The 23,573-nt window shown below is 44.6% G+C and overlaps 1 protein-coding gene across 1 annotated transcript; it reads left to right on the forward strand.

Annotated features, from left to right (window-relative positions):
• Positions 1–275: 275 nt before the first annotated feature.
• Positions 276–23,201, forward strand: ferry3 (FERRY endosomal RAB5 effector complex subunit 3). The gene is made up of 14 exons (XM_083654967.1): positions 276–342; positions 1,257–1,445; positions 1,993–2,138; positions 4,766–4,947; positions 5,141–5,240; positions 7,047–7,171; positions 9,547–9,659; positions 11,315–11,512; positions 12,306–12,434; positions 13,297–13,365; positions 13,644–13,846; positions 19,084–19,141; positions 20,561–20,628; positions 22,990–23,201. The coding sequence occupies exons 2-14, from the start codon at positions 1,265–1,267 to the stop codon at positions 23,080–23,082; spliced, it is 1,665 nt and encodes a 554-aa protein (XP_083511093.1). The 5' UTR covers positions 276–342; positions 1,257–1,264; the 3' UTR covers positions 23,083–23,201.
• Positions 23,202–23,573: the final 372 nt, after the last annotated feature.

Here is a 23,573-nt window from a genome sequence, read left to right on the forward strand (position 1 = left end):
AATTGAATTGACCATGTTTGGCCAGCAGAGGGAGTTATTGCAGTAGGGGGGATCCTCTTGTAAATTAATTTAAGGTTCCTTAAGCACGATTCGCGGATTTATAATGCGTCTGTTTTACACGCTGTGTAAATAATAATACAAAAAATGTATTGGCTCATTGTGCTTCTACACACCTAAAATTTCGAATACATTTGGAAACACATACAAACTGCATACAGCTGAACCTTTATGGCGAAAGTGTTTTGTGCTATGACAAGCCAAAGCAGTCAGCTGACCGTACCAAAACAAGCGTCTGCTCTTTCAGCGACAGGGAAATATTCATTCATAAACTCAACCTTGCAGGTAAATCTGCATCTGTTAAGAAGTAGCCAAATCATTTATTTCTGTTTATCGCATAACGTTACAGCTGGTCAAATGAATGTATTCACAGTGAAGCGCTTGTCTTGTCGGCTTCCTTTTAGCTTCGTTTAGCTAACAGATGCAACGCTCTCTCTAGGTCAGCTGATACAATAACAGTGGTTGCAGTTATATAAACTGGGATTGTCTCATGTCTCTGACTGGTTAGCGTGTTCGACTTTGGTATGAATGAGTAGGATCTGAGACCTGGGTTCGATTCCCCTAACGTACACTAAAAATAACGGATATGTAGGCCCTGTGTCCACTATTAGGCTGTGTGTCCACTTACAAAACATTTTCACAGCAACCGTTTTGAAGTGGTAAAGCAGGTGTAACAAATTCCACAATGTGTGCCAAGCCCAGAGAGCCCTCATTGATGTTATTGGTTACACCTACATTACCACCTCAAAATGGCCTATTGCTTGTTGCTTTAGTTTAATTGCATAGGGACAAATGATCTAGGGGTGTCACTTTTTTTGCCTGTTTCTTGGTGTGCTGCCCATCTACATTATGCCTCTGTAATGTAAACCAGCAACCGATTTGGTCATGTGGGCTACAGCAGAGGTTCTTAAAGTGGGGTTTGATTTCTCTCCACTGCAGTTTTCTGGTAAAAACAAAACAACAAAACTGTGCTCAGATTCTCAGACTTGATCAAATGTGGGTTTTGTGTCTGAATGTGTGTATCTAGTACTGTCTGGGTGTTGGCAAGACAATCTTTGGAAACAGCTGGCCTACAGCACAACACTAGTTCAGAGATAAATTTTAGTTTCTCGGCCTCCTTTCATATCAGTATAATTCATGTGCATACATCATAGCATGCTTCCTGTCTTTGGTGTCTAATTGTTACCTACTTTTTTCAGCTGCGATCATGAAGAAGAACAAGGGCAAAGTGAGCAGTACTGCTGAGAAGGAGTTTGTGTTTGAGTTCAGGGCCGGGAAACACCACTGTGTCCTCAAAGTGCCTCTGCAGTTCCCCGTCCAGGAGAACATCAGTGACCTTCATGGACGCCTCATGCTGCTACACAAAATACCCTGCTTCATAGAACATGGTGAGGTTGTTACCCTTGGTAAAGGGAGCATCCACTGCTCATTGCTGGAGATTCCTTGGTCCTTCTTCAGTAAAAAAAAAAATGCGATGGCAAATGCCAAGTTGAAAACCCAAATCACATACCTGCACTCCACCTTTGTCTTCTTCACCATCAGATACATACAGTACCTTGCTGTATTTGATATCAGTAGACACATTAGAATCTCTCATTGAAAATTGATCGCTCAAGAAGACATGAGCAAGTCCTGGCTGTATGCAGAGTTAAGGCTTTTTTTAAAGGATAGAAACATCTGATTCTGTTTACTTAGAGTTAAGTCAAGTTGAGTCATTTCTCATGACACCGTCACGTCATTCTAGAGAAGGAAGAATTTGTGGGGAAGCCAAAACTCAGCCTGCATCTATAACCCTTCCTGTGTGTGTGTGTGTGTGTGTGTGTGTGTGTGTGTGTGTGTGTGTGTGTGTGTGTGTGTGTGTGTGTGTGTGTGTGTGTGTGTGTGTGTGTGTGTGTTCGTGTGTTTGTGTGTATAATGTGTATCTCTTCCTTATAGAGTTAAAGACCTCACTCTCCTGCTTCGTTGAAACGGAGAGCATCCAGGATTATGACAAGGAGGCAGAGCTGGCGCTGCAGAGACTTACAGCAGGAGATGTGGATGTAAACCAGCTCACAAACGCATGGGCCAAGTCCTATGCAGAGGTACAAATACAGTTCATTTTTTATGCATGGTCTATTGGAACTGTAAAAAAAAAATTGCGGTTTACCCAGCTTGTGCGATACAACTTGCTGTGCCTATATATAACCTCAACCCAGATTTTGGAATAGCCTAATTAGCATATAGGACACCATCTACACCATATTATCATTTCATGATCATGGGGGAGTTGTCGGTTTGTATGGTATTAATATACCTTAAACTGGTGTTCAGACAAATGTAATGTCATGATTTTTGGATCCAGAGTTTCAGAATGCTTAGAAGATGTATCTGCAGCTCTTGTATTTATGTTCCTGTACATTTTGCCATATGCTTTCAGTCCGCAGATTCCGCATGAGCAAAAACATGACTTTTAATGCAGAGTTGCTGACAACACTCACTTTAATGTGGACCTGACAATACCAGCATTTAAATATCTGCAAAATTGGTCTTTGATGGATAAAACAGTAAGGGTCACTCACCTGATTTGTTTTTTTGAGATGATACAATTTGAATGCTTTGATCATGTACAGTCTTTGTTTTTTTGTCTCTTCTCAAACTTTGTCCCTGCTGGCCACCATACATACGCTCTTTCTGACCGTGAGCCAATCAACTTCTGTAGACTTTTCTTTCGGGTTTCTCCGCTGTCTGGAGTGGAAGCATAACTAGCTTATTGATAGTTGAGATTTAATATCGAAATGTGAAACATTGTAACTTACACAGAAGTTGATAACTTGGGATTTTGAAATCTGCAGATTAATTATAAGCTTGATCATATAAGTGAATGAACAAGTTTTGAATTACCATTCAGCACCTGAGTCTGAGTATATATTCACAAAATGACAGGTGAAGTAAAACGTTAATTATATTATTATGTCATATATTCACTACTACTGCATGTTTCTGTAGCAGCACAGCAGCGTGTTTTGCAAGTGTCCTCGAGTGCCCCTGCTAACTTGAGGGTGGTCATGGATCGTTAAAGTCATATACAGAAGTAGTTCAGTGCATCTGCAAATTGATTATTCATGAGATCTGGGGGGGGGGGGGGGGGGGGCTCTCATTATATTAGCCTGTGTGGTGCATTCACTGCCTCCCCGACTCATTTCACACAGTTCCACTTTGATGACTCTGCTCCTAATGAGCCAGTGTGATGTGGAGAGTGTCCCACTTGTTTGAGGACATTTGAGCCATCATTCTCACATTAGAGTAAAAAAAACACACACCATCTAGTGCAGGGATGAGCAACTGGGCCCGCGTCCTCCTCACTCAGTGCGGCCCTCCAGTCTTTTTTTTAGGGGGAAATAAATAGGCATGAAACCATAACTGGTTTGAATGATAACCGTGATACAATTCCCGACGTCACGATAACCGTACAGTTTGAAATTTTCATTATCATTAATATACCGTGTTACCGTGATCGCAGCGCTTTGAAAAACATGGTAAAATACTGCCCATCATCAACCAACCTTGGCAACCGTCTCCCAGATGCAGACGCGCAGCCTTGGTGAAATGATTTTAGTGAGTCCATCAGTCCTTCTTGGGTCTGAGTTTTCGATGTAAAACTCGAAAGAGATGAAGAACGGCTAAAATGGTTAAAAAAAACACAGGGGAAGAGAAGAGAACGGAGGCGAGGAAGAGCTGAGAGAAGATAAGAGTGAGCTGTTTGTATTTCTAGCTAGCAGTTAGCCAACTGCTAGCCAGTAGCATGTGTTTCTAAAACTAATGACCCGTTTGTTAATTCATACAGAAAGAGCAGCGCGCTCTGCCTGTTTGAACAGCCGCACTCCCGTTTTCATGCAGGGCGTCAGATTGGATTTCCGAACGCACCCCTCGTAGTAGTAGACCTTTTGGTTTTCAAATGAAATTCATCCAAGTGGGGACTCATCATGAAAGAGAATATCTTTTATTTCATCTTTCAAGAAGGTCAACAAGATCATTTGCTTTTCCGCTTCAAAGTGCAGGAGTCTAAATTCCACTGTCACTTGCCCAGGCATATATAAAAAGACAGGGGCTGCCCCCAGCACCAGCCATATACTGTATAAAAAGACAGGGGCTGCCCCCAGCTCGTGCTAGGATAGGCTAACTATTCACATTTTTACTGCACTCCTGCAAAAACACTCACATGGGCCATTTCCAGTGTCCAGCATGTTTGTGGCATGAAAGATTCCTGGCCCATATAAATAGAGGAGTTTCAGATTCTCAATACTGTTCCTCCACGGCTCTTCTAAATGTGGCCGACGGGCATTAAGTGCCAACGTTTATTGAGCTGAGCAAAACTTAGAAAATGTGTCGATTGGCATTTTGTCTTCCTCTTCACACTGCTTGAACAACAACAGCAGCAACGTGGTGTCTTTTTCATACGACCCACTGGAAGCTAATATCCTGCTGCTCACATGGAGTTGCAGCATGCATGATGGCAGCTGGGCAAAAATCATCACCCACAATCATGGTTTGAGTTTCATGCGAGTAAAGCATCTCCGCAGTGTGGAATGTGCACCGTGGCTGCGGTCGTGTTTCATTGCCCTCAGCTTGTAGCCACTTATAAAGATAAATCCTCATAGAAATTAACGATTTGCTATTTTGATGTTGTTCTCCTCTCTCTCTCTCTCTCTCCAATGTCCCTGGTGGTTAGACCACGCTGGAGCACGCCCGGCCTGAGGAGCCCAGCTGGGACGAGGACTTTGCCGATGTCTACCACGAGCTGATCCACTCCCCTGCCTCAGACACCCTCCTCAACCTGGAGCACAACTACTTTGTTAGCATCTCCGAGCTCATCAGCGAGAGAGACATGGAGATCAAGAAGTTACAGGAGAGGTTGGTATGGGGGGGGGGGGTATTCATTAACCCTTTCCCCGCCATTGACGTGATATCACGTCAATCTGTGTTTTCACCGTCATGTGATAAGACTGATCTCTTGGCCACCTTATGATAACAAATGTGCAATAAATATGTAATATTCATTGATTTCCCAATCAATCCTATGAACTTTTTCTCTCCTGATTCCCAGGCAGGCAGCGGAAATGGACCAAGTGATGCAGCAGCTGGGGAATACGCTGAGTGACCAGGATGTCAATGCAGTAGCCTCTCAGCACTTTGATGCACAGCAGGTAAGAAATAGTTGGGAGTGCTCAAATCAGGCATGATGGGGATCGGGGCTTTTCCTTTCCTGAACTTTCCCCTTTGTCTCTACTCTCTAGTCTCAATTTTGCTTTATCGTATCATAGCGTTGGGCAAAAAAAAAGAAAGATTTATCAATATCGAATCTATCATTTGAAGGAACCGATGTCGGTTCATAAATCCCAATATCGATCTTTTAATAGAATGTATTTTCCCGTGGATGCTTGAAGCTTTAACCCCGTTAGACTCGTGTTGTTTGGATCTTGTAAACATCTAAACATTAATATTTTTAAGCGGTGCCGCGGCTTCTATAAGTGACTTGTGTGTCCGTCCGTTTGTTATGGCCGAGATGTGAGCACAGGATGTCACCTGAGGTGAGCCTGAAATGTTCACCTAGGCTCCTCCCCTGGCTCCACAAGGAGGGTCAAAACGATGGCGAAACAAAGTGGATAGGATCAGAGTAACTTGCAGTGCAGGAGATGTCATTGAGTCAAGAGCATGTGTGAGGCCTTGGCCACACTGATCCGTGGTGTCTGTCCGTGTGCCTTCATTTCTCTGTTCACTTCCAGCTGTCCGACTGTCCGTGGAGAACTCAGAAGCGTACGTATCCAGAAAATGTGCATACGTTTTGATATATTATACTCGCGCTGTTCATGTCATTTGCATCGAGTCACATTTCCAAGGAGCTGCACGCAGGCTGTGCAGGCAGGCTCGCCCCCCGCGGAGCAGCCCCGGCGCTTTCGGCGAGGGGTTTGACGTAGACTCAGTTCTCATGCATCGAACAGACATCTGTCCGTTCAATAATTCTGTCCATTTTCTGACGTATCAGTGTGGCCAAGGCCTTACTTATCTTGGTGTAACATCTACCAATCTCTTTCGGGGGATCTCATTGCAGAAAAGGTTCTCTCAAAGACTGCAAACAAACTAAAGTTTCTGTACCGTGAAACGAGGGAGTTTGACACCAACATTTTAAATGTTGCTTGCGTCTGCGCTTGATACAGTGTCATTTTGATTATGGCTGTTCAGCCTGGTTTAGTGCTCAGACTGTCAGCCAAGCTAAAGCACAAGTTACAGGTCATGCAAAATAACATCATCCGTTACGTGTTGAATGCTCCCTCCCTCCACAACTCATATTGGGGGAACTTGAATTCAGAGCAGTCAACATGTTTCCTGTAGAGCAGCGCGTTGAATTCAGAGCAGTCAACATGTTTCCTGTAGAGCAGCGCATTGAATTCAGAGCAGTCAACATGTTTCCTGTAGAGCAGCGCGTTGAATTCAGAGCAGTCAACATGTTTCCTGTAGAGCAGCGCATTGAATTCAGAGCAGAACATGTTTCCTGTAGAGCAGCTCAAGTTCAATTGTATGTTCAGGATCATAAACGGGACTGCCGCAGCTTACCTGAGCAGTCAAGTTAAGATGTCAGAGCCAGTGTACGCTCTCGCGCAGTGGCTACTAGAAATGCAGTATTCCTTCCTAGTCTCTAAGCTTGAAGGCTGTAGTGTGTAGCTAATGTCAAACTGTATCTCTGACTGTCTTTGGAATGTTTTTTTTAAGTATTGTTTTTTCTTGATGTTTTGTCCACCAATGAGGACCATGTTGGAAACAAGTGTTTAAGTACGCTTTTACGTGTCCTCCTCTGGGATGTACTTTTGTCTGTACTTTTACCCAATTCCATCAATCAAACAATCAATCAACCCTGGTCCAGCGACTCCAGCCCTATCGTATCTTACTGCATGCTGTGTCTCCCAGCTGTATTGAAGTTCTGGATGCTTGACGTAGTTCTGTTTCCTGAATAGGTTCTGGAGAACAAGTGGGCCAGTGAGCTGAAACAAGTGAGCGGCATCCAGAAGCAGGAGTACCAGGAGTGGGTCATCAAGCTGCACCAGGACCTGCAGAAATCCACCAACAGCAGCCAAATTAAGTCAGTCCGAGATGAGTGTGCATGTGTGCGCGCACACTTGTGTGAGAGAAGGAAAATGTTTAGATTTTTTTTTTTTTTTGCTGAAGTGCAACCTTTGTGCGTGTGTGTGTGTGTGCGCACACACACAAAGACATCCCTGGGCTTCCGTGTGCGTGTGTGTGTATCTGCGCAAGCGCCACAGCATCCTCCAGGATGCCGAGAAAACTCTGGAGTCCAGAGTTTTCTCTTAGGCTGCAACTCAGCACGTTCTTTCAGTTCTTTTGCAAGTCCCACTAACTCTCTGGGATCTCTGTGTGAAGCACAATCGGTTGGATCAAGATAATAATGACCACTTGAGTCAGGTTCTTCTGTGCTTACTCTTGTTTGTTAGAGGACGAACAGCTATAAAGCAGCAGTGCAGACACAGATGAATGCAATGTGCAGAGGCAGCAGTTGGGTCTGAAGACATTGACAGAGTGGAACAGCTGGCATGTGGTCCTCAGCACTTCATGGCTGCAGAGGCCCAGGCTTGTTTGGAGGTTCAAGTTTATTTGCAACAGTGATGAAACATAGAAGCTCAGTGATTAGAAGAAGAAGAAGAAGAAGAAAACACAACGCTGATGTATAATAGGATGATTAAAAAATATATAGACACAATTGGATAGCAGAATCTACGGGTGTATTCACACCTGTCTCATTTCGAGCAGTTGTTCTGAAACAGGGAGCGTTTTCCTCCTTGGTGCGGTTCGTTTGGGCACGTACAGCAATTGCGCTTGGATGCGGTACAAAACAAGCGGGCCGAGATCGCTAAGAAAGGGTGTTCTCGGTCCGCTTCCAAACGAACTCTGGAGCGGTCCGTTTGTGGTGAGAACGTGATCCGACCTCCATCCGACACAACTGCAGGAAACAGTGCACATTTTTGGATAAACCAGCTGCTGTAGCCAGCTGCGCTGTGCGTAATGGCCTGAGAACAAGCATTTTTATTGGTTAAAAAAACGTCATCTTCATTCTTCAGATCCTGTTTTGGCGACTCGTGAAACTAGCGTTTGCGTGGATAAACGTTTTGGGATTTTTGCATGATTGCAATCATCAGCAATTTGGACTGGACCAATTTACCTGTGGTCTCCACTGGTAAATGAAAAGTCATAGTCTTCAGAGCCAGCCGTCTTCAGTGGTAAGATTGTCTCTCAGACTGATTTCAGTGTCTTCCTCGAAATGGCCGCGTAGGCTATTATTACATTTATTAATATCTTATTCCTGACAGTACACGTGTTCATATGCGCAATCCTTGTAGTCTCCGTGATAGTAATAGCACAGGTTGCGAGGGTCATTGTTTTATCTTTACTAAATTACCAGAGATTTTTTTTTAATTGGGGCGGTTAGATAAATAAATAAATAACACTCGACATACAGTACGATGTAGGCCTACCCAACGCACACACATTCTTATAATCTTATAAAATCTCCGGGAATTCTTTTTTCCCATCCCGGGAGGCTATTACTAGAGTCTCCTGGTCAATCCAGGAGGTTTGGCAATCCTATCATTTGGACGGTTTTATTTGTGGCTGTGTGAACACAAACGAACCAAAGCACGAACCAAAGCACAAATGTAATAATTGTATCAATCAAAAAAAGCAAACAAGCTACATGTGTGAATACACCTGAAATGAGATATACTGTATCCCTAATACAAGATCCCCATCTGCATCGTGACTGGAGGTCAGAGCTTAACCGCTGCACTTATGCAGCGGTTCTATTTCGAACCCATTACATGTCTGGTGGTGCTTTGAATTATAGGCATTTGCCATTTACATAGAAATTGCAATGATTACAAGAGGTCAAAAACTGTGCTCATCATAGTTTGACGTGTGCATAGCTTTGCACTATGGCTCTTGGGCAAAAAAATAAGAATCAAAATCGAATAGACGTTAACGGTAATTCCTTCTTGTTTAAATTCAGGTCTTATACTCTGCATATTGGCTACTCAATCAAAGTCCAGAATACACTCAGGGCCTGCTGTGTTCTGAAAGCCTCTTAGAAATGGAGCCAGTTTGCTGCCCTGGTGTCAGTTTTGACTCTTAATAATGAATATCATGATCCTGATGCATGTGGAGTCAGTGAACTTTAATCCATTCTAGATCAGCAGCACTCAGGGCACTTTATAAATATGTATTTTAATCAGCATTTAAACACAATGCGGATAGGCCGTCTTATCCCTTTGACACTTTAGTCAGACATTTGTGAAGATGAAGTAGTCTAACCCAAATCTAGTAAGCAAATTTTGCAGCAGCGGGTTCTTTCAGTTCCCTGAGAGAACCTATGAAATATGCATAATATGCGGTATTTGATTGATGTCTTTATGCTACTTATGGATTTGTTTTATGATTGATTTCCAGCGAGGAGATCAAGGTGCAGCCCAGCCAGCTGTCAGAGCCGGCAGATTCTGGGGCCCGGCTGTACGAGGAGCAGCCGCAGCCGCAGCTGGAGGAGAGCTTCACCATACACCTAGGTAGGTGCTCCATTTCAATCATCTCTTGCTCTCCTAGCATTGGTATTATATCATTGTGATGGATTAAGTGTCTATAACCATTTTCATAAAGCATTTTCACCGCTTTCTAGCTATTTGTTTGGGGCAGTATGATAAGTCTCTCTTTATAATGCTGTATAGAGCTGATCTTTAGAGAAAGGGTGATTCATTTCCAGTCCACGTTTGGTTAGGGAAGCGACATCCTGGTGGTCACATGTCACGGTCATGTGCACGGTTGGTCACGATTACACAAGAATCAATCTAAATGGATGAATAAGCAGAGATAATGTCAACTATCCATAACAAAAGACTTGTCGAGCACTCTCTCCACAGAACAGCCCTCTGTAGTCAAAATGCAACCTGAAGACCAAGATTCTTCTATATCATTTGTGTGTGTTTCTGTGTGTTCAAACTTTGTGTGCATTTAGAGGGAGGCTGTGACCATCAGGGCCGAGGCTGAGGGCTGCCTGTAGGCTAGGTTAGGCAGTGGGTTATGCTGTAGAATAGAGAGCCAAAGTGAACGTCACTTCCTGCTTCAGCACTGTACCAGAGATTTTCATTCGCCATTTATTTTCCCATAGACATTTCGTAAAAGGCTTGTAAAAATAGTCCAATGGTCAGCTGAAGACCATGTTGACTTGCCTTCCCTCTGAGCAGGTGCCCAGCTGAAGACCATGATAAAGTTGACTTGCCTTCCCTCTGAGCAGGTGCCCAGCTGAAGACCATGATAAAGTTGACTTACCTTCTCTCTGAGCAGGTGCCCAGCTGAAGACCATGTTGACTTGCCTTCCCTCTGAGCAGGTGCCCAGCTGAAGACCACATTGACTTGCCTTCTCTCTGAGCAGGTGCCCAGCTGAAGACCATGTTGACCTGCCTTCTCTCTGAGCAGGTGCCCAGCTGAAGACCATGTTGACTTGCCTTCTCTCTGAGCAGGTGCCAAGCTGAAGACCATGTTGACTTGCCTTCTCTCTGAGCAGGTGCCCAGCTGAAGACCACGTTGACTTACCTCCTCTCTGAGCAGGTGCCCAGCTGAAGACCATGTTGACTTACCTTCCCTCTGAGCAGGTGCCCAGCTGAAGACCATGTTGACTTGCCTTCCCTCTGAGCAGGTGCCCAGCTGAAGACCATGTTGAGTTACCTTCTCTCTGAGCAGGTGCCCAGCTCAAGACCATGTTGACTTGCCTTCTCTCTGAGCAGGTGCCCAGCTGAAGACCACGTTGACTTACCTCCTCTCTGAGCAGGTGCCCAGCTGAAGACCATGTTGACTTACCTTCCCTCTGAGCAGGTGCCCAGCTGAAGACCATGTTGACTTGCCTTCCCTCTGAGCAGGTGCCCAGCTGAAGACCATGTTGACTTACCTTCTCTCTGAGCAGGTGCCCAGCTGAAGACCATGTTGACTTGCCTTCTCTCTGAGCAGGTGCCAAGCTGAAGACCATGTTGACTTACCTTCCCTCTGAGCAGGTGCCCAGCTGAAGACCATGTTGACTTACCTCCTCTCTGAGCAGGTGCCCAGCTGAAGACCATGTTGACTTACCTTCTCTCTGAGCAGGTGCCCAGCTGAAGACCATGTTGACCTGCCTTCTCTCTGAGCAGGTGCCCAGCTGAAGACCATGTTGACCTGCCTTCTCTCTGAGCAGGTGCCCAGCTGAAGACGATGCACAACCTGCGTCTGGTGCGAGCGGACGTGCTGGAGCTGTGTAAGCACCGGAGTCACGGCAGCAGCGGGGCCAAGCTGCAGCGCCTCCACACGGCTCTGTCGCTCTACTCCTCGTCGCTCTGCGGGCTGGTCCTGCTGGTCGACAACAGGGTCAACTCCTACAGCGGCATCAAGAGAGGTCAGAGGTCACGCTTGGATGTTAAAGACCCCCTAAAGTCAAAAACGTGTTTTTCTTCTTGTTCCTTCAGATGGATGTTTGAGCTTCACTGTGTGCAGAATGATGTATGTACAGAGTTTGACACTAGAAGGCTGTTTTCACATTTGTCTGCTGAAAGTGGAAAGCATAATTCGTGACATCACAAATACTGGGGCCAAACCCTGTCCAGTATTCAGTACTTAGTGCCCTTGTTTGTATGCTGTGATTGGTTAGTTATGTTCTAGGCAGAAGGAAGTCATTTTAAGGATTTTAACATGATATTTTAACTTTTTCTGTGTGTGGGAAAAAGATTCAAGATTCAATAGTTTTATTGCCATATCAACCAAAATTGATTGGAATTTGTCTTGGCATGCTCAAACAGACAAAACAATCACAGTAACAGACCATGAGAGACAGACAATACAACTACAAGTAAGAAGGTAGCAAGGGAGACAAGGGCTGGAAAAGCTGGACCTGGAGACAGACATGGTTCCAAAGGTGGCGGAGGACCCAACCAATTGTCTCTCTCTGGGAATGTTCCATGCCTGTTTCCCTGATCCCTGGCCTGTTCTCTGTTGTCCCCCCAGACGTTCTGTTTCCCTGATCCATGGCCTGTTCTCTGTTGTCCCCCCAGACATTCTGTTTCCCTGATCCCTGGCCTGTTCTCTGTTGTCCCCCCAGACGTTCTGTTTCCCTGATCCCTGGCCTGTTCTCTGTTGTCCCCCCAGACGTTCTGTTTCCCTGATCCCTGGCCTGTTCTCTGTTGTCCCCCCAGACTTTGCGACGGTGGCGAAGGAGTGCACAGACTTCCACTTCCCCCGGCTGGAGGAGCAGCTGGAGGTGGTCCAGCAGGTGGTGCTCTATGCCAGAGCCCAGCGGAGCAGCAAGCAGAAAGAGCAGCCCGGTTAGACTACTGGCTACGCTTTGCTTCTGACTGCCAGTGCTACCACAGCCATAGTGCAGACAGTACTTAGAGGATTGCTTATTCTAGACAGCCAGAATGTTTGACTTTAGCCAGCCATGCCTACACAAGCTCCCTACTACCCACTCGTTTCTGTTGTTTCTTACCGCTAATTCTTTCTCAGTCAGGGGTGTAGTGGAGGGTCAACACATTTTACCCACCTCTTTGAAACGAGGCAGAGTTTACTCACCTATTTTCAACTGTATGAATCAAGGTGGGTGAACTACTCACCTCGGATAGTTTACCCACCTCTGTATTTACCACTAACACCCCTGTTCTCAATGTATTCTAAGAGGAACAGTACATGGCCATCTCTAAGTTCTCTGTTTTGATGTAACTTATATTTGACAAGTTAAGCGTGCCTCACCCTTTATTTTGACCTCGAGTCGGGAACCTGGGAATACAATCAGAGCTTTCTTTAAAAGAGAGAACAGGAGCAAATCTAGCTACTAGCTAGTTCTGTGCCTGTGACATTATTGCAACAAAAAACAATGTGAGGCCTTGTGCAGAGTGAGAGTATGAGAATGCCAGTGGCATGCTGGCAGTATGAGGGATTCAACATGCCAGGAAGGACAAGGCACTTTTGACATCAATGCTGTTGGAAAGCTGTGTCCAGATCCTTATCATCACGCTGAGTGGTTGGTTGAGTGGAGTCGTGTAGAGCGACATTCCCGCTGGCCTACAGGCCATACATGGAAAGTCCCGCTGCCGTTGGCATTAAGTTCCTTCATAAGCAATTTTGTGTTGACTCATTTTCCATCCTGATCTAGTGGTTCTGTTCTTTTCTCTTTGTATCCCCTTACAGAGGTTCTAAGGAATGGAGGTGATGATAAGAATAAAAATGTGGAGAGAAATCCCTCTAATATCTTACCAGGTAATAGTGACCATTGTATATAAATACTTTTTGCCGGACCTGGACCTGGCTTACTGACTGACTGACTCACTGACTGACTGACGGACTAACTGACTGATGTTGGTGAAACATGCATGCTTGAGTGTTGAGCAGCAGCAGGCAGCCGAGTTCGTTTATACTTCGGAGGTCGCTACTAGGAAAAAATGAACTAAAACTGTGCATCAACTCGGACTTCCTCCTCGCAAACTCGGGTCTGATGATTTCTCAACCCCCTAGTTGTGTCTCTTTTCCTTCTCAAGGCGAGTTCTACATCTCGCGTCACTCCAGCCTGTCGGAGGTGCACGTGGTGTTCCACCTGTGCGTGGACGACAACGTGCGCTCGGGGAACATCACAGCCCGGGACCCCGCCATCATGGGCCTGAGGAACATCCTGAAGGTGTGCTGCACACATGACGTCACCACCATCACACTGCCTCTGCTGCTGGTCCACGACATGTCTGAGGTGAGACACACACACACACGCCCCCGTGTTACCTCCAGCTTGGTCGGGCGTCCGTACAGGCACAATTGGCTGTGTCTGCGGGTGGGAAGCCAGTGGGGTATGAGTCCTCCTGGTCGCTGCACTAGTGCCTCCTCTGGTCAGGGCCTGTTTGAGGGGGAGGGGAACTGGGGGGAATAGTGGGATCCCCCCACACGCTACGTCCTCCTGCCGGTGAAACTTCTTGCTATCAGGTGAAAAGAAGCGGCTGGTGACTGCACATGTATCGGTGGAAGCATGTGCTAGTCTACAACTTTCCCCAGATCAGCAGAGGGGGTGGAGCAACAACTGGGACAGTAGGCGGAATTGGCTAGTGTCCTCTAGAGAGAGAGTGGCGTCAGCGGAGGATCAAAATGCGTGACTCATTAGCCAATGAACAGCCAGGAAAGTGTCTTGCGCTACTTTTGAATGCTAAAATAAAGCTGATAATGTACAATTTGATAAAAAAAAAAAAAATTCAAACTACACCACAAACTGTCCATTTTGCTGCAACTCGACAGTGCTGCTCAATCCAGGACCTTACTTCCTGGAACTCTTGAGAGTAAAAAATTGGTCCATTGGAGTGAATGGAGATGTCGCGACTCTTCTATATACACGGCTCTGGAATTGGCGAAGTACAATTGGGGAGAAAACAAATCTGTTGAAGTTAATGTGGCCACTTTTTTACATTTCCAACAGATTCCTCCAAACTGCTTGTGCAGCATAATGGCAGTGTTTTGTAGCCAAACCAGTGCGTTGTGGCTGTGGGTGCAAAAGAGCAGTATTTTACCTTACTATCTCTGGCATTTTCCTTACTACCTTCGTTGGGCTTTTGATTTTCTGGGAGTTGTAAAAAATTGTTTTGGCTCAATTAACTTTGTGTTTGGTACTACGAACTTCACTGGAATTTAGACTGACACTGGGGTGAGTTAGATAATGATTTATTTTTTATTTATTTTTTGCTTTTTGTGTTGCTTTTCGTCTGCATTTTTGGTGTAAACTATTTCTTCAAAGATTGGTTTGGCTCAGATGAATTCAAGTATTATGAGAAACAAAGCAGAACAGATGGGATAAGATTGATAAGTGTTAGGTGGGAGTAACTTTGCTGGCCAAATAAGTTTTCTTCACTGATCTTTGCAGTCACAGTCTCTCTGCCTTTGAATCCGCCTCTGCGTGTTCGCGTGCTGCTGAATCCCTCCGCTGTGGTCTGGCTTGTTGTGGCTGTAAATTCAACCCAGCATTTCCTTGGTTTCCGCTGTTAAAAGGAGGAGGGCAAAGTCGAGAGTCGTGACCTCTTACATTGTTGACCCAGTCGCTCAGAGCATGCGTACAGCAGCGCTCTGTACCTTACACCGCAGGGCAGAGGGACACTAGCAGCTTTCAACCACTCATGGTCTGAGCCTGAAGCTGGCAGTTTAGGCCAATATCAGTTCAATTTCAAAGGTGACCCCCCCCCCCTCCCTTTAATATCTTCTGGAATTTGGAAATTCTTTGATATTAAAATCTTTTTTTATTAAGTCTGTTGAAAAGCAATGGAATTTGGATTGAGAATCCCATCAGATAGAAAGTAATTTTCTCAGCAAGCCTCTGGCTGGTGTGCACTCATGCCACAGCATGCCCAGTGAAAGGTTTCTTCTCATGTCCAATCAAGACTCTTTGTTTACCGTACTAAAGTCTTCTCATGTCCAATCAAGACTATTTGTTTACCATACTAATGTCTTCTCATGTCCAATCAAGACTCTTTGTTTACCATACTAAAGTCTTCTCATGTCCAATCAAGACTCTTTGTTTACCATACTAACGTCTTCTCATGTCCAATCAAGACTCTTTGTTTACCATACTAAAGTCTTCTCATGTCCAATCAAGACTCTTTGTTTACCATACTAACGTCTTCTCATGTCCAATCAAGACTCTTTGTTTACCATACTAACGTCTTCTCATGTCCAATCAAGACTCTTTATTTACCATACTATAGGCCTTCTCATGTCCAATCAAGACTCTTTGTTTACCGTACTAACGTCTTCTCATGTCCAATCAAGACTCTTTGTTTACCGTACTAAAGTCTTCTCATGTCCAATCAAGACTCTTTGTTTACCATACTAAAGTCTTCTCATGTCCAATCAAGACTCTTTGTTTACCATACTAACGTCTTCTCATGTCCAATCAAGACTCTTTGTTTACCATACTAAAGTCTTCTCATGTCCAATCAAGACTCTTTGTTTACCATACTAAAGTCTTCTCATGTCCAATCAAGACTCTTTGTTTACCATACTAAAGTCTTCTCATGTCCAATCAAGACTCTTTGTTTACCATACTAAAGTCTTCTCATGTCCAATCAAGACTCTTTGTTTAACATACTAAAGTCTTCTCATGTCCAATCAAGACTCTTTGTTTACCGTACTAAAGTCTTCTCATGTCCAATCAAGACTCTTTGTTTACCATACTAACGTCTTCTCATGTCCAATCAAGACTCTTTGTTTACCGTACTAAAGTCTTCTCATGTCCAATCAAGACTCTTTGTTTACCGTACTAAAGTCTTCTCATGTCCAATCAAGACTCTTTGTTTACCATACTAAAGTCTTCTCATGTCCAATCAAGACTCTTTGTTTACCGTACTAAAGTCTTCTCATGTCCAATCAAGACTCTTTGTTTACCATCCTAAAGTCTTCTCATGTCCAATCAAGACTCTTTGTTTACCATACTAAAGTCTTCTCATGTCCAATCAAGACTCTTTGTTTACCATACTAAAGTCTTCTCATGTCCAATCAAGACTCTTTGTTTACCGTACTAAAGTCTTCTCATGTCCAATCAAGACTATTTGTTTACCATACTAATGTCTTCTCATGTCCAATCAAGACTCTTTGATTACCATACTAAAGTCTTCTCATGTCCAATCAAGACTCTTTATTTACTGTACTAAAGTCTTCTCATGTCCAATCAATACTCTTTGTTTACCGTACTAAAGTCTTCTCATGTCCAATCAAGACTCTTTGTTTACCATACTAACGTCTTCTCATGTCCAATCAAGACTCTTTGTTTACCGTACTAAAGTCTTCTCATGTCCAATCAAGACTCTTGGTTTACCGTACTAAAGTCTTCTCATGTCCAATCAAGACTCTTTATTTACTGTACTAAAGTCTTCTACATCTGGAAGCCTCTGGAACTAAAGACTCTTTAATTGCTGGCCTGTAGGTTCACTTCAAGAAGAATCTGTCATCTTCTTCTCAGTCTTGTTTTGCACTTGCTGGGGATGTGTGGCTAGCTGTCTGCACAGGTCTATTCTTGTATTATGGCATTATAACAACTGGCACAGTTTCTCTAAGGAGCCACAAACCACAGTCGCAAAGTCTTATACAACCAGGCTGTGCCTCTTATATGTCATTTTAGAGGAGTTTTTCTTTTTCCATTCAGAGCAGTTGCAGTTTTACACTGTTACGACTGAGGAAAAAGAAACACTGAAGAATTGCCGGATGACATTATAATGCATGTATAAAAGTTTGAGGAGAAGGGGGACAGGTTTAAATACTTTTTCCTACTCTTTGAGCCAAATTGGAGAGCCAGTTTGCAAACAGTGACTCTCACACACAATTTGACATTTCCTTCATTCATTTACTGGCTATAAGAAAGACTCTTCTTCTCCCTTCATTACATTACATTACATTACGTCATTTAACAGACACACACACACATATATACTGTATATATATATATATATATATATATATATATATATATATATACCGTAAATTCCGGACTATAAGGCGCACCGGAGTATAAGCCGCAGCAGCAAAATTGCCTGTTTGTTACATATATAAGCCGCACCGGACTATAAGCCGCAGGTGTTTTAATGTTTTTTTTTTTTTTTTTTTTTTTTTTTATTGTGTTTTAATGTTTAATTACCATATGTAAGGGTTCGTGCACAGAGGGGATTGTCGGGAAAGAGATGGCTGTTTGAGGAAGCTCCCATTTATTAACATTTCAACAAAACAACATAACACAACACCACCTGTGTTTTTTTTTACAGTGCACACAGTGTCCGCGGTGTGGTGAAAAGAGGGCAAGAGAGGAAATTAAAACAGAAGTGGATTTATAGTTAGAAAGAGTGCTAAAGAAGAGAGAATTCCGTTTTTTATTTTTTTATTTTAGGTAGTTACTCACAGTACTATTGACCAGTCCAACTCAAAAGATATTCGGCAGTTTCACTTTGAGCTCTTGTTCCGCCGCTGTCCATCAATGGTTATGACGAGTCTCGCTGGGTACAGTACGCCAAAGCGATATCCATTGACTTTCGATTTGTTTTTGCATTTTATCCATTTTCGGACTCACTGTGTTGTTTTTGTCCTCCAGTGCGCTGATGCGCTTTTCCGCATTAGAAACTCTGTTCACGGTTGCCTTATTTTCTTTAGTGAGTGAGTGGATGGACTTCTGCACGTTTTCAAACTTGTTTTCAAGCTGCTCAAAACCTCTGAGCGATGTCGGACTTAATCGATAGTGTTTCACGGAGTAAAAGTTAAGCCCAAGCCGTGTATCTCCAGCCTCCAGCAGGTGAGTCATTTCCTCATTCATGGCGGTGATTGCTTCGTCTCTTTTCTTTCTGCTTACTGGTTTTCAGTCTTGTGCTTCTTCCAGCAGACATTCGCCCCACTCTTTAAAGTTATTCAGTTGGTTCTGGTCACCTTATTCATTTTAGATCAGATCGCTAAAACATATTGTTTGGTCTGGTGTAACAGCTGTCTAGCTGAGCGCCATGTTCACCGTGATGCCGGTTGATTTCCGCCAAATGATGTCAAGTCAAGTCAAGTCAAATTTTATTTATATAGCACCTTTCATACACAAAGGCAATTCAAGGTGCTTTACAAAAAAATAATCGAAAAAACAAGCAGCAAAGCAATGCACATAAAATGTGCAGATGAAGCTGTGTAACCTGTAAAATCCATCGATTTTGGAGGTCACCGAGTGGCCGTTTGCTGAAAAAATCCATAGATAAGCCGCACCGTTATATAAGCCGCAGGGGCCAAAAAACGGGGGAAAAGCCGCGGCTTATAGTCCGGAATTTACGGTATATAAATGGCGGCTTGAGAAAATAGAAAACAAACAAAAGTCAGGCCATACCCACACACAAACTTGTGGCACCTTGTTATCTCCTGCTCTCTAAGTTTTAAGCTGCACATTCATTGAACTCTGCCAGTAAATAGATTGTTCTTCTTCTTATCTTTCTGCAGGAGATGACCATACCATGGTGTCTAAAGAGAGCTGAGCTGGTATTCAAATGTGTCAAAGGTAAGACGAAAGCTCAAAATAGTTTTTGTGAAATCAAAGAATTTAGATGAGACAAATAATATTCCATTCTATTCATGTTGCTACCTAGCCTGGTTAAAACCAGCCCGATCTGTGAACTCACATTCTGCTTGGTTCTGTGAGATCCGTCTGGACTCCAAGCTGTGCACAGTCATTTCAGTGGGTGGAAGTATCCAGGCCTTCAGCCAATCAGCAAGTATCCAGGCCTTCAGCCAATCAGCAAGTATCCAGGCCTTCAGCCAATCAGCAAGTATCCAGGCCTTCAGCCAATCAGGAAGTATCCAGGCCTTCAGCCAATCAGCGCCGGATCCAGTCAAATCCAAATGCACTCTGAAAAACAGAAAGAGAAACTCCACTGTTGCATACTCCTGTTTTTGTTTAATTGTTTTTATTGAGTATTTCTGCAATAACTGCCCTTATGGCTGTTTAACTCGACGAACGTTGACCTTACTGCTCAAGCCGGAGAGCCATGGAGGCAGCCATTACTGTTTTGCCAGCGGCGTTCCTGATTGGCCGGTTACGATTGTCAACTGCGAGCCAGGACCCCGATTGGCCCGTACACTTTGTAGATTGTGAAAACGCCCGCCCCGGGCTGGAGGCCAGACGGTCTCACAAAACGACGAGACAGGTTGAGGGAAAGTGGTTGCACCGACGAACGTGCCATCACAAAATAATTGTGGAGTGCACTGAACAGCACAGTGATATCTAACAGTGTCAGAGTGCACTGAACAGCACAGTGACATCTAACAGTGTCAGAGTGCACTGAACAGCACAGTGATATCTAACAGTGTCAGAGTGCACTGAACAGCACAGTGACATCTAACAGTGTCAGAGTGCACTGAACAGCACAGTGACATCTAACAGTGTCAGAGTGCACTGAACAGCACAGTGACATCTAACAGTGTCAGAGTGCACTGAACAGCACAGTGACATCTAACAGTGTCAGAGTGCACTGAACAGCACAGTGATATCTAACAGTGTCAGAGTGCACTGAACAGCACAGTGATATCTAACAGTGTCAGAGTGCACTGAACAGCACAGTGACATCTAACAGTGTCAGAGTGCACTGAACAGCACAGTGATATCTAACAGTGTCAGAGTGCACTGAACAGCACAGTGATATCTAACAGTGTCAGAGTGCACTGAACAGCACAGTGACATCTAACAGTGTCAGAGTGCACTGAACAGCACAGTGACATCTAACAGTGTCAGAGTGCACTGAACAGCACAGTGATATCTAACAGTGTCAGAGTGCACTGAACAGCACAGTGATATCTAACAGTGTCAGAGTGCACTGAACAGCACAGTGACATCTAACAGTGTCAGAGTGCACTGAACAGCACAGTGATATCTAACAGTGTCAGAGGATCTGACATATCAGAGTTTCTGTTTCATTTGCAGGATTCATGATGGAGATGGCCTCGTGGGATGGAGGTGTCTCACGCACAGTCCAGTTTCTAGTGCCACAGGTAAGGGAGCACACGTCACGACCCAGTGGTTTGGTTTCACAACTCAAAGTCTATGTTGATCCAACAATAATGTCGACTTAAGGCCTCACACAGTAGACAAAACCACAAAGGTACACCTGGCCTTGGCTTGTAGTGCATATCCTTTGACCGCACACAGAGAAGAGAGGCATGCCAGGAATCATGGATTATAGGGTTTGAGACTCAGTGTGATAAAAGAAGGTTTTCAGGGTCATCCGTATCAAAGTATAATGAGCAGTGGGATTTCCACATCGCTCTTCACCAATGAGGCCTAATCGGACTACAAATGTCACAGAATAAATGGGACTTTTCCACTCGTTTTGCATTCCAGGTGCAACCTCAAGTCAGGCGGTTCAGAGCCTCGTCACCACAGATGTTGCATAACAAACGACTAGGTGTGCGAAGAACCACCCGACGCCGCAGGCAGAGGGCGGCTGCCTCCGCGAACGCTTACACCGCGAACGCTTACACCGTGGTCATTTGCCAACAATATCAAATAAAAGCATTCGCAGATTTTTGGTGCAAGTTAAGCAATCAAAATAGTTTTTCACAAGCCATAACTCTGTTTACCTAGCAACCGACTAATACCTGGAACAATCGTTACCCTCCCGTCAGCTTCTCATACAATGGAGACGTTGTTCGCGGTTCCAGTAAATAGGACGAACCTTGGATACAAGCCGGCGGTGTTATGCCGAGTTTTGCACCCCCACCGCCAAATGCATCCCCACCTCACGAGAGCATATTTTAATGATTTATACAGCAACGCAACTGTTTAGAAATGATATAATCTTGTTATAATTTTCTGGCAGACGTGGCCTCCAGGCCAGGGGGTCTATCGTGGCTCATGTAGACCGACTTTGATGCATAAAATCCGCGTCGAGGTGACTTCCATGCTTGGGGCTCTCTTCTGGCTCATGGAGGCCGACTTTGGTGCTTAAAATCTGGGTACAGGTGACCCCCGAGGCCTACGTCTCTCCCGGCTTATGGAGGGGGGATGCAAATCTCGGCGGTTTGTACCTGCCGAGATTTGCATCCCTGTTTTTACGCTAAAACAGCCCCAAAATATGGTGGGGATGCAGAACTCTGCGTAACATCGGCGTAACTTGTGCTGTAGCGCAGAGTATTAAAGGCAAGAGACAAAGCGCGTGTGCTTCTTTTGACAACAGCACTGCAGCCATCATGTTTGCAGTGGAACAACCTATTAGCCTTCGCTTCTTATCGATGTCAGCTCTTTGATGCAGAATCAGAAGCGGAGGATACAGCAGGCGCTCACAGAACGTTTGAAATAGAACAGCGAGCGTTCTATCAAAGCCGTCTGGCAGTGTGGGCTGCCTGTCAGCTACTTGCTCACACACCATTCGAAATAGCACTTCTCAGGCCGCAGTGTTTTCTACACCTCAAACAGACCTGCTGGCTAAATATATGTGTGTGTGTGTGTGTGTGTGTGTGTGTGTGTGTGTGTGTGTGTGTGTGTGTGTGTGTGTGTGTGTGTGTGTGTGAGAGAGAGAGAGAGAGAGAGAGAGAGAGACACACACACACACACACACAGTGTTTGTGTTTAAACATTAATACTTAACATTCTTAGTTGACGGGTGGCGATTTTGGGAGTGACAGTGTGTCACAGCTGCCAGAGATGGCGTCACTCTCGCGTCCTGACTGCTGTTCCCTCAGGAAAAAACCCTGTGATGTTGAACAAGAGGGGGCGCTGCTGCCCCCCGACCGTACACAAACAATCCTAACGGGTCTTTGTTTCACCCGTTTGAACGACTTTGATCATTTTTCTTAGGCTGAAACGATTAGTCAGATCAATCGATTAGTCGATCCACAGAAATTAAACTCTTTTAAAGTGTGATCATTGATTGATCAATTGCCATTTATAGAGTAATACAATCACACCCAGGCGTTGAAGTATAAGCGATGGTAGTGTCCTCTAGTAAGAGAGTGGCGTCAGCGGAGGACCAAAATGCGAGACTCGTTAGCCAATGAACAGCCAGGAATGGGTCTCGCGCTACTTTTGCATGCTAAAATAAAGCTGATATTGTACAATTTGATTCAAGGGATGAAAAACCCTTTCAAAGTACAACACAAACTGTCTATTTTGCTGCAACTCGACAGTGCTGCTTTTTTTACTCAAGAGTTCGACTTTCTACTTCCTGGAAAAAAACTGGTCCATTGGAGTGAATGGAGATGTCGGAACTCTTCTATTATACGGCTCTGAGCGATGGATGTGACTGATAGTGTGTATACACAGGTACTGTACAAGCGTGTTTGTTTTGCAGAGAATCTGTTAGTTGCTGAGCACTAAGCATGGCTGTCTGTCTGTCTCTCTCTCCATACTGACAGAGTATCTCGGAGGAGATGTTCTACCAGCTGAGTAACATGCTGCCTCAGATCTTCCGCGTCTCCTCCACCCTAACACTCACCTCAAAGCACTGATGGATGGAGACGCAGCGTATGGCACCTTCACATCATTTGGACTAACAAAGAACCACTTTTTTTTTTTATCCAGTTTCTGTTGATATATTTTTTACATTATTGCAATGCTGTGTAATGGCTGGAAATTGAGATTTTGTTGACAGAGAGCATTTATGTCACACCATTACATTTCAAAATGTGGCATCATAGCACTGAAAGTAGAAGGTCCGAGGTGGGATCTGAAGTTACGGGAGAGACGTTCATGCATGAGCGGCTATAGAGACGCACTCTCAACACGCCTCTTCTGACTCAAGATCATTAAGCGTCCATATTCTGTGGCTCACCAATGCAGCTGCTGCACTTAACATTTCAAGGCTCCGGACGGGGTGTGGCTCTGGTGACAGGACGGAGGGTGTGGCTCTGGTGACAGGACGGAGGGTGTGGCTCTGGTGACAGGACGGAGGGTGTGGCTCTGGTGACAGGACGGAGGGTGTGGCTCTGGTGACAGGACG

Source organism: Poromitra crassiceps, assembly GCF_964638095.1.
Source record: "Poromitra crassiceps genome assembly, chromosome: 18".
In the NCBI taxonomy this organism is placed as follows: Eukaryota; Metazoa; Chordata; class Actinopteri; order Beryciformes; family Melamphaidae; genus Poromitra; species Poromitra crassiceps.

What these genes read in the sequence shown, in the direction of transcription:
- ferry3 (XM_083654967.1), top strand. Translation starts at nt 1,265, where the DNA reads ATGAAGAAGAACAAGGGCAAAGTGAGCAGTACTGCTGAGAAGGAGTTT. An exon ending in ATCAAGAAGTTACAGGAGAG is followed by an intron (nt 4,948 to 5,140) that starts GTTGGTATGGGG and finishes CCTGATTCCCAG; the next exon opens with GCAGGCAGCGGAAATGGACC. An exon ending in TCCAGTTTCTAGTGCCACAG is followed by an intron (nt 20,629 to 22,989) that starts GTAAGGGAGCAC and finishes CCATACTGACAG; the next exon opens with AGTATCTCGGAGGAGATGTT.